The 11154-nt window shown below is 35.5% G+C and overlaps 1 protein-coding gene across 1 annotated transcript; it reads left to right on the forward strand.

Annotated features, from left to right (window-relative positions):
* Nucleotides 1-1643: 1643 nt before the first annotated feature.
* LOC122015542 (probable serine/threonine-protein kinase At1g54610) lies at nucleotides 1644-10761 on the forward strand. The gene is made up of 8 exons (XM_042572499.1): nucleotides 1644-2969; nucleotides 4010-4294; nucleotides 4382-4699; nucleotides 7588-7815; nucleotides 8514-8614; nucleotides 8738-8825; nucleotides 9549-10001; nucleotides 10193-10761. Exons 1-8 carry the CDS (start codon nucleotides 2478-2480, stop codon nucleotides 10403-10405), a joined length of 2178 nt encoding a protein of 725 aa, XP_042428433.1. The 5' UTR covers nucleotides 1644-2477; the 3' UTR covers nucleotides 10406-10761.
* The last annotated feature ends 393 nt before the right edge of the window (nucleotides 10762-11154 follow it).

An 11154-nucleotide genomic window follows, 5' to 3' on the forward strand; every position in this document is an offset into this window, starting at 1 on the left:
CTTCAAGCCTATTAAAGGTGCCTTCCAGTTTCTTAGTCATTCTTGGATCTAGGAAATATACAACAACTGGAGTATTAACTTTCTTAGTCATTCTTGAACCGTCAACGTGTGTAAAATGCTTCTCCGCCTTCAACGAAGGAGAATTTTAGTGAGCTTTCATTTACTTTGGATTAACAACCATTTAAGTTATAACTAAGTAAATACTAACTTTTTACCTACTTTTTTAAATTATTTTTTTTATTATTATTTTTAATTGTGCTACTAATCAAGTAAAAAGAACGAGAAAGATGTTTCTTATTTTTCTTACAGACAATTCACTCTTCCCTTCTTACCGATCGCACGAGTCCAACAAAATGAGTCCAGGCATCTGGATTCATTCTAGATGCCTGGACCAATCAATTCTAAGCACCTGAGTCTGATTCAGATAGTTCCACATGGTTCTTAATTTTAAAACTAAATTTTTTATTTAAACTAAAACCACAGCCATCCAACGATAATAAATTTAAAAATGATTATTTCTCCAACGAAGATGTCCTAATTCAGTCCTCCATTGGAGATGTCCCAAGTGTAAGATTGTCTACATTAGAATTGAACCATGAATATATGGAAAAATCATTGTGCTTCTTATCGTACTTGGACAAATATTTGATATACATCTTAGCTAGGGCTGAATATTAGGTTAAAATTGAATTGATCGAACCGAATAGATAAAAAATCGAATCAATCAATTTTTTTTTGAACCAACCGTACTGATCAAATTTTCCTAAAAATTTGAACTGATAAAATACCGATTAACCAAATTAACCAAAATTTTAAAACCTTATTTGATTTTAACTTAAAAAAATGATATTTTTTTAATTAATTGTATTTTTAAATAAAAAATAATCAAATTAATATTCTTATTTTGTTTAACTAAATTATAAAATTTAAAACTAAAATCAAATTGAATTAATCCAACCAAATTTTAAAAAAAATCAAAAATTAAATTAACCAGCCAAATTTCTAAATTTGGTTGGTTCAATTTGATTAATTTATTTTTTTTTTCAAATTTTTGCTCACCACTAATATTGGCATAAGACGATCTGAGAATGATTTTGCAATTGTAAATACAAAATTAACATGGAAAGGGAATCAGATAAAAAATAATTATTAAATTTATTCTCACAAATACCAATTATAAATATGGTTTTTTTAGTAAAATGCAGTCAAATCTATAAAAAAAATAGTAAAAATTAAATCATAGATATAGGTAATATGAGGAAAAAAAGTATTTTTGGTTAAAAATAATGAAATATATTTTTAGAACATATTTGTCAAAACACTAGTAATGGAAAAAAGGAAACATTTATTTTTAGTATTCATTTTTAAATTTTTTTTACTAAAATTGATAAATAAACTTCTAAAAACTACGATATATAATATTAAAATTGACATTTTTTAATAAATATTATTTAAAATATTTAATATATATAATATATGGTAGCCAATAATATTTATAATATAGATTGGACTCAAAATCGTCTAGGCCCACAAATATCTTTTATGATCGTCTCCCGTTTAGTAACGTTGACACAGTCTAGTCATAAATAGTAGGCCGCCGCGGCGGAAACGATCCCATCTCTACCGTTGGTTTGCATCTCTGCGGCGCTCCGCCGCCACCCGGGAATCTCATGCTCCGCCGCTGGCCGCTCCCTCTCTCTATCTCTGTAAATCTATCGCTCTCAGTATTCGCTTCTAAAACCGCGTTTTTGGATCCATCTTATTCGTCTGCTTTTTCATTTTCCTCTCCTCTTGCCCGGTCTCTACTCGTCTTGATTGCAAAGTCCGACGCTTCGTCTTGATCTATTGGTTCTTCCCATTTGATTCATCAATCTCTGCGCAAGCCGCCTGTGTTCTATATAAAATTGCTTGCAGTGGAGGTATTGACCAGCTGGGAGATATTAGTCCTAATTTCGGGATTTTCTTTCTTCGCTTCGTCGTTTACTGTTGTGTTTTCCACCTTTGGCGAAGGGAGAATCAGAGGCTGCGAAAATTAGGGATTTTGACTCGAAATTTCCTAATCAACGGAGCATCGCTGATTCTCGGGCTGCTCCGCCAAGATTGCATCTTGTTTGGAATTCATCGACTTGGGTTTCTGCATGCGCCCGTGACTGATTATTGATTTCTCCAATTGGCTGCTTTTGATGGAGACTTGAGGGTTTAGGGACTCGAATCGCTGTTTAATTGCTATTGTTTCTGAATTATTGCTGAAATCATCTAACTCTGGTCAGTGTTTTGTTCTTGGGGAGTTTGGAAGGACTTTTGGAGTTTCCATCGCTCGTTTCTTTGGTCTCGGGTTACTTCTGCTCCATAGTGGCTGACGAGAAGGTTTTAAAAGAGTTTTCAATACAGTTCGGTGCAAAAGGAGGCGCCTTTCTCGAGTTCAATGCAACAATTACTACGCTCTAGGGGTTAAGTTGAGGGAGGCAGACGTTCTTATGGGCTGTGTTTCCTCCAAAGCAACCAGGGAAAATGACGACAGGGAGTCTCAGGGGCCTAAGCGGAAGGCCTCAGATAGATTGGTTTCTTCTTCAAGGAGGGAGGAGATTGAAGTTGCCAATGCGGGATTTAGAAATGATGGGAGCAGAGTGAGGCTTATATCAAAGCCTCATGAAAATGTTGCTACTTCGCTTATCCCTTTGGCGATTGATGGAGAGAAGAAGGTGTCTCCATCAGTTGAGACGATTAGATTGGGGGTTGTTCATCGGAGAGGGGAAATCGTGGAGGCTCGTGCAAATATGGGAGAACCGAACTCAGTGGTTGTTGGTACAACTTCAATGGGGCACAATATGGTGATATCTCATGTGCCTAATGGGTTCAGATTGGAGCACACTGCAGCAGGTTGGCCTTCTTGGCTCACCGCTGTTGCTGGGGAGGCAGTAAAAGGGTGGTTGCCTCGAAGAGCCGATACCTTTGAGAAATTAAACAAGGTAGGCAGTAGTCTAAGCGCTACCATACTCTTCTATGTTACTAGTTTGCATTTTTGAAGGAATTGCCTAGCTGTTTCTCTTATGTGCTAGTTGTTTTTAGTTTTCTTTTATTCCTTTTTTGTCTATACATCTATATCTTAACTTGTAGTTGTATTTCCTGTTATCTATGTTGTTCTGTGACTGAAGCATTACTGTCTGGCCTGGCTATGTATGCTTAATTTGGTGTTACAAATATGGTTGAAGCAAGTGAAATTTGTACATATACGTAGGTTCATGTCAGAGCATAGTTTTGCGTGGTGCATATGTAGAAGTATACCTGATTGTTATAAGGAAATTATATCCATAAAATACAAGTGAAATAAGAGCTTATTAAAACGAACATTTCTGAAATAATCCACTCTTACTATACAATTAATGTCTCAAAATTTAACCATTATGCAAAAACCATGTAGTACTTGCGCGAAAAAACTTCCCTGTATCCTATATCATCAAATAGCTATTCCTTTATACTTCAGCATCTTTGTAGCCAATGTGTCTCCTTATTTCTCAGTTTCTTGATATAAAAAGCAACCTTGTGACTGCACACCCAATTTTGACATATGCAATACTCATAAGCAGTACATAGATGCACAAAATCACTTTTTAAAATAATGGTCTAAATTAGCATTCTAATGCATTTGGTATCTGTCTAATGTATTTTCTTAGTAGCATGTGCATCCCTTAGATTGATATCATAGTTGTATGACGTCTATGATTAAAATATATATAATTGTATTTGAATTTGCGAACCATATATGCTTTTGTTGCTACACTGCTACAGCTGTAGGAGATTCATACCTCCCTGATTAAATGGCAATTGTACGATATGTTCTTCTCTAGCTTGTTTGATGCTTAAGTCATTTTAAATAGTTTTTTTTTCTGCGGTCTCTGCTTAGTTGGATTTAGATTCTTTTTGGAGATAGATTTATCCAAGTTTGAAACTTAATGGAGTCCTTAGCATGGTTAATGTCGTTATGCTGACAATGTTGTTGTATCTGCAGATTGGGCAAGGAACTTATAGCACTGTGTACAAAGCCCGTGATTTTGAAACAGGCAAAATTGTGGCACTTAAGAAAGTACGATTTGCTAATGTAGATCCTGAAAGTGTACGATTTATGGCAAGAGAAATACATATTCTAAGGAGGCTTGATCATCCAAATGTTGTAAAGCTTGAAGCTCTAGTTACATCAAAAATGTCATCTAACTTGTATCTTGTTTTTGAATATATGGAACATGATCTTGCTGGACTAGTAGCAACACCTGGTATCAAGTTCACAGAGCCACAGGTATTTGGTTTTGTTATTATATACATTTAATTTTGCTGAGGTTTTCTTGATATTTTTATATTAATTGTCTCTACCAATAATATACAGGTTAAATGCTATATGCAACAGCTATTATATGGGCTTGAGCATTGTCATAGTCATTGTGTCTTGCATCGAGATATTAAAGGAGCAAATCTTTTGATTGACAATAATGGGATCCTGAAAATCGCAGACTTTGGACTAGCTACAATTTATAATCCTGACCACAAGCAACACTTAACAAGCCGTGTGGTAACTCTGTGGTATCGTCCTCCTGAGCTCTTGTTGGGTGCTACAGAATATGGTGTTGCAGTTGATATGTGGAGTGCAGGTTGCATTCTTGCTGAATTGCTTTCTGGGCGGCCTATTATGCCAGGAAGAACTGAGGTATCTCTTATGAATTGTGTCTCTTTTCAGTTTCAATATTCATGTATTGAGATGAAGCTTAGAAATTGTAACATATTCTTTTGTACAAGCAACTAATTCAGTTGAAGACTGTACTCTTCCATTTTGGTTGCTAAAGAAGGCAAGATTTGGGATACACTCTAAGTTGTCCCTTCTAGCTATATATATATATATATATATATATATATATATATATTATTCATCATTTCATCAACATAATGTTATATATAGCCCTTTGTAATATACACTATTTATAAATCAGTCCATAACACTCTTCAAATTGGTGCAGAGATGCTCACTTTCAGGATCTGTTAAAGATTTAGTGAACAAATTAGCTAATTGATCATTAGAGCTCATAAATAATGTAACAATTTCATTGAACTGCACTTTATTGCTACAAAATGACAATCAATCTTTATGTGTTTTGTTCTCTCGTGGAACACTAGATCTGAAGTTATGTGGATGACAGTTTGGTTATCACAATACAATTCATTTGTTCTTTGGGAGCATATCCCAACTCATCCAATAGTTGACTAACCCAAATAAGTTCAAACGTAGCTAGCCATAGCTTTATACTCTACCTATACACTCGATTTAGCCACAACATTTTGCTTCATTCTTTTCTAAAAAATCTGTTTACCTCCAAAAAGGATGTAGTAACCTGATTAGATCCACACCCATGTCGTCGTACTCATAGTCCAGGTAACATAGGTAGAGCCATGATTAGAATAGGAAGGTAAACAAGCTAGTTCAGTTGAGCTTGATTATGTTCAAGCTTGGTTGTTTATCTTATTAAAGCTTATAAGGCATGTTCAAGCTTATTGAGCTTACTTAATTAAAAGCTTATCAAGCTCCATCCGAGTTTAAGTTTTTGACAAGTCCAACTAGAGGTAAGGCGGTCTTTATAATTTAGTTACAACATCGATCCAATTAATGAAAATTATATTAATTTAACATATTGTAGTGAATTTGAAGTTGCAAAATTTGTAAGATACCAAAAATATCAAACATAAGTAGATTATAAATATATTTGTGTGTGTTTAAGCTTGTTGAGCTCATCTAATAAAAAGCTTATCAAGCTCCACTCGAGCTCAAGCTTTTGAGGAGCTCAACTAGAGGTAAGGCAACCATTATAATTTAGTTAAAGATCAATTCAATAAATGAAATTTATATTAATTTAATATATTGTAGTGAATTTGGAGCTACAAAGTATATATGTGTTTGTGTAATATTCTTTGAATCTTAAATAAAAAACTAAAGAAATAAGATCAAAATGGAAGCTTAGACAAGTTTTTAATCATGGATTATCATGGGTTTTATTTATGAACATTAACAAGTGGAACCCACCATTGTTCAAGCTTGTTGAATCTACTTTATGTTAAATGAGCATTAACCAATCTTATCAAATCAAGTAGTGAGTTTGTTCATGACATTTTGTTCACTTATAAACCTGCTAAGATCATCCAACTTGCCCATGTGAGACAATGGACTGCCCTTCCCGCAACAAGCAAGTCATGTACCATACTTGGTAACATTTTTTTTTGGCATTCCCTTAATTGGTGCATCTAAAGTATTTGGACTAGGGCATTCCCTTAATTGTTTGAGACATAACACAACAATGATATAAATCCACATCAAGCCATATGTGTATAATTCTTCCATTCTTCCCCACCCCAAGTCACAGCTTAACTGTGGTTGGGCTTAATTGGCAATCCACCAACGCCTCATGCCCATGAACTAGTGGGTTAGCTCTGATATAATATGATTAAAGATCTAGACTCCACTACTCAAAATGACTTGCCATTGGTTGGAGATTTCCACTGCATACTATTGAGACCTCCCAACTTGGCAATTGGGACTAAGAAGTTTCCTTGCCCACCACTAGCCAATCCTTTGCTTCACTCGGCAACTTTGAGGGACTGCTAACTCATTCAGTGCATTAGGGTGCCTAGATTAGCAAGTAGAAGTTGTGCGCCTTGGTGAGTTGCACAACATTGATGCAGGTCCACATAAAGCTATATCCAATTACGATGTGTTTGATATGGTAGATCCAAAATAAAATGGCAAAAAAAAAAAAGATTTAATACAATAAGAGGCAAGTGATCCTTTTCACTTTTTTGGTGCACCCTTGTAGGGATAATGAAGTATTTTTTTCTCCCTAAAGATAGAGTGCCTATCCTGATCTTAGAACTTGGAATTGGTATCATCATTTTACTGGACTAAAATAATCATGCCAGTTGAAGTTGTTCATCCAAATGCCATAATTTAGTCAAACATAGTAATTAAGATTTAATACAATAAAAGGCAAGTGATCCTTTTCACTGTTTTCATGCATCCTTGTAGGGATAATGAAGTATTTTCCTCTTTAAAGATAGAGTTCCGATACTGGTGTTAGTACTTGGAATGAAATTGTCATTTTACTGGACTAAAGTAATCATGCCAGTCAAAGTTATTCATCCATATGCCATAATTTAGTCAAGTATGGTATCATGATACATTCCAAGTATTACTCCATGGTATGTGGTACAAAGCGCACCATACCTTAAGTTCTAATATTCTTTTATGTGATTAAAAAAGCCCAGGTCAGTTGGCAAAGGGCTTCCATTGGGTAGAGTGAATAAAAGGAAGAACTATATTGCACTTTCAATCCTTCTTCAAAAATCAAATATGCAATTAAATATTTAGCTACTAAATTTTTGAGTTTTAATCTGTGGTATGAACTTTTTAGTGAAAATCAGAAACTAGATATGTGTGTTACTATGAGTAAAAATATTTAAAGGTGGTGTTTTTTTAAGCTTTTGCTATCTTCAATTTGATTACTTGCGGTGTATTGCAATGGCATCAAAACATTGGTTATTCTTGATCTATAGGTGGAGCAATTGCACAAGATATTCAAATTGTGTGGCTCACCTTCTGAGGAGTACTGGAGGACCTCAAAGTTACCTCATGCTACCTCTTTTAAGCCCCAACAACCATACCCACGGCGTGTTAGGGAGACTTTTAAAGATTTCGCCTCCGTTGCTTTAGATCTTCTTGATCATCTACTTTCAGTAGATCCAGCAGACCGTGGAACTGCAGCTTATGCCCTCAAGAGTGAAGTAAGATTATTGTTTTCAAGTTCTTCTTTCTACTTGTTCATCATTGTGTATTTTTACTTGCTCCTGTAGGTTTTTGACCCTAACATTCCTCTCTCTTTTTCTTTATTTTCCATTGTCTTTTGGTATTCCTTAAATATTGCTTTTCACTGACAGTTGATGAATGCTGTCTATTTTACCTTGTATAGCATTTGGATGATTCTTGTACTGTTTTAACAATGAATTCACTTGGTGTCGAAACTGAAATGAAATTTGTAACATTACTTATTTACATGGTCTAGCACATTATTTAGTTCCTCACTTCCTTTCAAATTTACCCTAACTAGTTCAATTCAATGCTGAACAAGGTGTGAATTTTGAGCATATTTTCATATCTAGTTCTAAACATAGAATTGTAGAACTCCTGCCGGGTGAATTTGTTGAGTGGCATTGTCTATTGAGCTAATCCCGTTCTGGTTTAATTAAGGATAATAAATTATGGATCTTCTGTTGGGGGGTCATGCATAATCAATGGCATTTCACCATAGAATTAGTGTTGATTCTGAAATGTTTTAACATCTTTTTACATTGTTTATAACTTGTATTTCTTTTGAATTTGTTAGGTCCATAATAGCAATTAACAGTGTTCTGATGATTCCTAATTCCCAGTTCTTTGAAATCCTAATCTCATAAAGCTGACATTTAGTTGGCTCTCTTTTCAGTTCTTCAGTACAAAGCCTTTTCCATGTGATCCTTCAAGTCTGCCGAAATACCCTCCATGCAAGGAATATGATGCTAAACTTCGAAATGAGGAAGCTAGAAGGTGAGATTCTTATTTACATAAGCATGATATGAAATTAGAAATAGGTAAACAACCCTTCATATGCTTCATAATCTGAATTTCCTAGCATTTCTAGCTGATAACAAACATTATCTTTGATATCAGACAACGAGAAGCAGCTATGGAAGTCCATGGTATTGTGCAAGGAAGCACAAAACAAATGCCTATTTCTCATGGAAACATGGAGCCACAGGTACAGTGCCTGGTTTATGTTTTGCTGCTTATGCTCGTTAATAGGAAAACACTTCAAAATTGAGGGCTCTTGATGCTTATACAAGGGCCAGAGACAAGCTACGCTTGTTGTTCCCGTCTGTGTATAAGAAACAAATGATTGCACACCCTACAAGTTTTCGGTTTTATGTGCTCATTGAAGCAAGATTTTTTTATTCAAATTATAGTACAAAAAGAAAGGGCAGCCTGGTGCACGAAGCTCTCGCCATACGGAGTCCCGGGGAAGGATTCATTGTATATAGCCTTACCTTGTTTTTTTGCAAGAGGTTGTTTCCAAGATTCGAACTCGTGACCTTTTTGTTACATGGCAACAACTTTACCGTTGCACCAAGGCTTCCCTTCATTCAAATTACATCACATATTTCACAAATTTTCATGTATAAAATTTCTTCACCAATTGACAATTTTATTCAGGCATGCTCAGTCAATAATGTATGCATATGATTTTTTTTTTTTCCTTTTCTCGAAGCAAAGTGAATGACTAAAATCTCATCTTTTTGTATGGCTCCCTGCTTGAAGAATGCACCTCCAAAGAAACTAAAGAAAAATCCAATCAACTCTTACTTGATCTCTCTCATCATTGTTCCTCTATTTTTTTCCCACTAATAAACCACTCAATTTCCTAAGTGAATCCCTAATTCTTTTTCTCAATTAACATGTATCCTGGTGATGGCGATCTATGCAGACGCGCAAGATAAATGGAAGTGTCAAAACTAGCAGTGACAAGTATAAGCCAACAAAGGAGGCATTGCAAGGTCTCGCTATGGATCTTCCTACGAGAAATGTTGAGAAGGGTTTTCCTTATGGTGGTCCTTTGAAATACTCTGGTCGTTTGTCGACAACAGGATTGCCCATCGGTACAGAAATGGATACACATATATCATACAGACCACAAGGCAAAGCTGGAGACTTTCCCACAGCCTCTGGTCCGGTGGTTGCTAGAAGCAATACCGAAAGGTTGGATCGCAAGAGGAGCAACAAACACACACATCTTCCAGTGAACCAAATTAGCTCCAAGCACAACCATCTTGATGTTTCTGATTCATCCAGTCAGCAAGAATGGACTCGCCACCTGCTGAATGGGCCTTCCTACTCCCAAAAAAAGGAAGACGAACTACAATACAAGGAATCGACTACTGTAAGTTCTAATACAATAAAAAAAGTGGCTTAATAGTGAATCCTTTATTCTTTTTCAAAACAAAATGGAACTCTTCACTCTGTTTTAGAATTTGAAACTTCTAACTCCAAAATCGATGAATGGGCACCATTTAAATTTCATGTCTACTGCTAAAATTTGATTCTTTTCTAATATGTTTCTCTATGCTTCAGGGTCATGGAAATAAGAAGAATCAGGATCACTATTCTGGACCTCTTATGCCTCCAGGTGGAAACTTTGAAGAGATCCTCAGAGAACATGAGCGCCAAATCCAGCAGGCTGTACGCAGAGCCCGCCATGATAGAGTCAAACCAAAGAACTATGGCCAGGGCCCTCACTTCGGGTCCCTACTCTATTCCGGTAGGAACAGCAGGCCAGATCATTAAGCAATCCAGAAACTCACATTTCCTATTCTCCTCAATGAAACGACCACATTGGAACCACAAAGTTAAGTTTTGTCATCCTCATGAAGGTCCAACTATCCAATGCAAACCGAGGCTTCAAATGTAAATGAAAGGGTTTGAAGCACAGATTCCCAAATGTTTGCTACTTACAGATTTTGACAGGAATTTTAGCTCGACTCAGAAGTCACTTATTAACTGCCAAAACCATCTACTGATCAGATCAAGTGTATATGATACATGCAATTTAGCTCTTCTTAAATAACTTCCAGGAAAAAAGTTCCTCATTGTAGGTCTTTTTTTTATAATGAAACTTAATTGAGGATATAGGATTTGTGGAACCTGGAATTTCCTTTTTCTTTCTTTTTAACAGAAATACATTTTGTGTGGATGTACAAAGTACATAATATATGGTATTTTGGGAGAGGCTTGGATATGGAAACCAGATATGTAACATCAATTAAAAGTAAAATTTGTATTTATTGAATTTGATTTTGTATCCAATTAATCAGACGAAAATCTTATAATTCTAGTTGCAAAGGTGAAGTTGTCACCTTAACAGCCTGCAGGACGGTCTCACACACTTTGAAAGGGAGCAAATGATGGGGACATGAGATAATCGGAAGTAGTATTTGAAAAAAATCTTGTAATTCAATTAAATGAAAACTTGTAATTTTGATGGTAAAAAGATGAAGTCATCTCTCTAGGATGGTCTCACATACTCAGGAAAAGGA

The sequence above is a fragment of the Zingiber officinale genome, chromosome 8B, assembly GCF_018446385.1.
Source record: "Zingiber officinale cultivar Zhangliang chromosome 8B, Zo_v1.1, whole genome shotgun sequence".
In the NCBI taxonomy this organism is placed as follows: Eukaryota; Viridiplantae; Streptophyta; class Magnoliopsida; order Zingiberales; family Zingiberaceae; genus Zingiber; species Zingiber officinale.

What these genes read in the sequence shown, in the direction of transcription:
- LOC122015542 (XM_042572499.1), top strand. Translation starts at nt 2,478, where the DNA reads ATGGGCTGTGTTTCCTCCAAAGCAACCAGGGAAAATGACGACAGGGAG. An exon ending in CCTTTGAGAAATTAAACAAG is followed by an intron (nt 2,970 to 4,009) that starts GTAGGCAGTAGT and finishes TTGTATCTGCAG; the next exon opens with ATTGGGCAAGGAACTTATAG. An exon ending in TCAAGTTCACAGAGCCACAG is followed by an intron (nt 4,295 to 4,381) that starts GTATTTGGTTTT and finishes AATAATATACAG; the next exon opens with GTTAAATGCTATATGCAACA.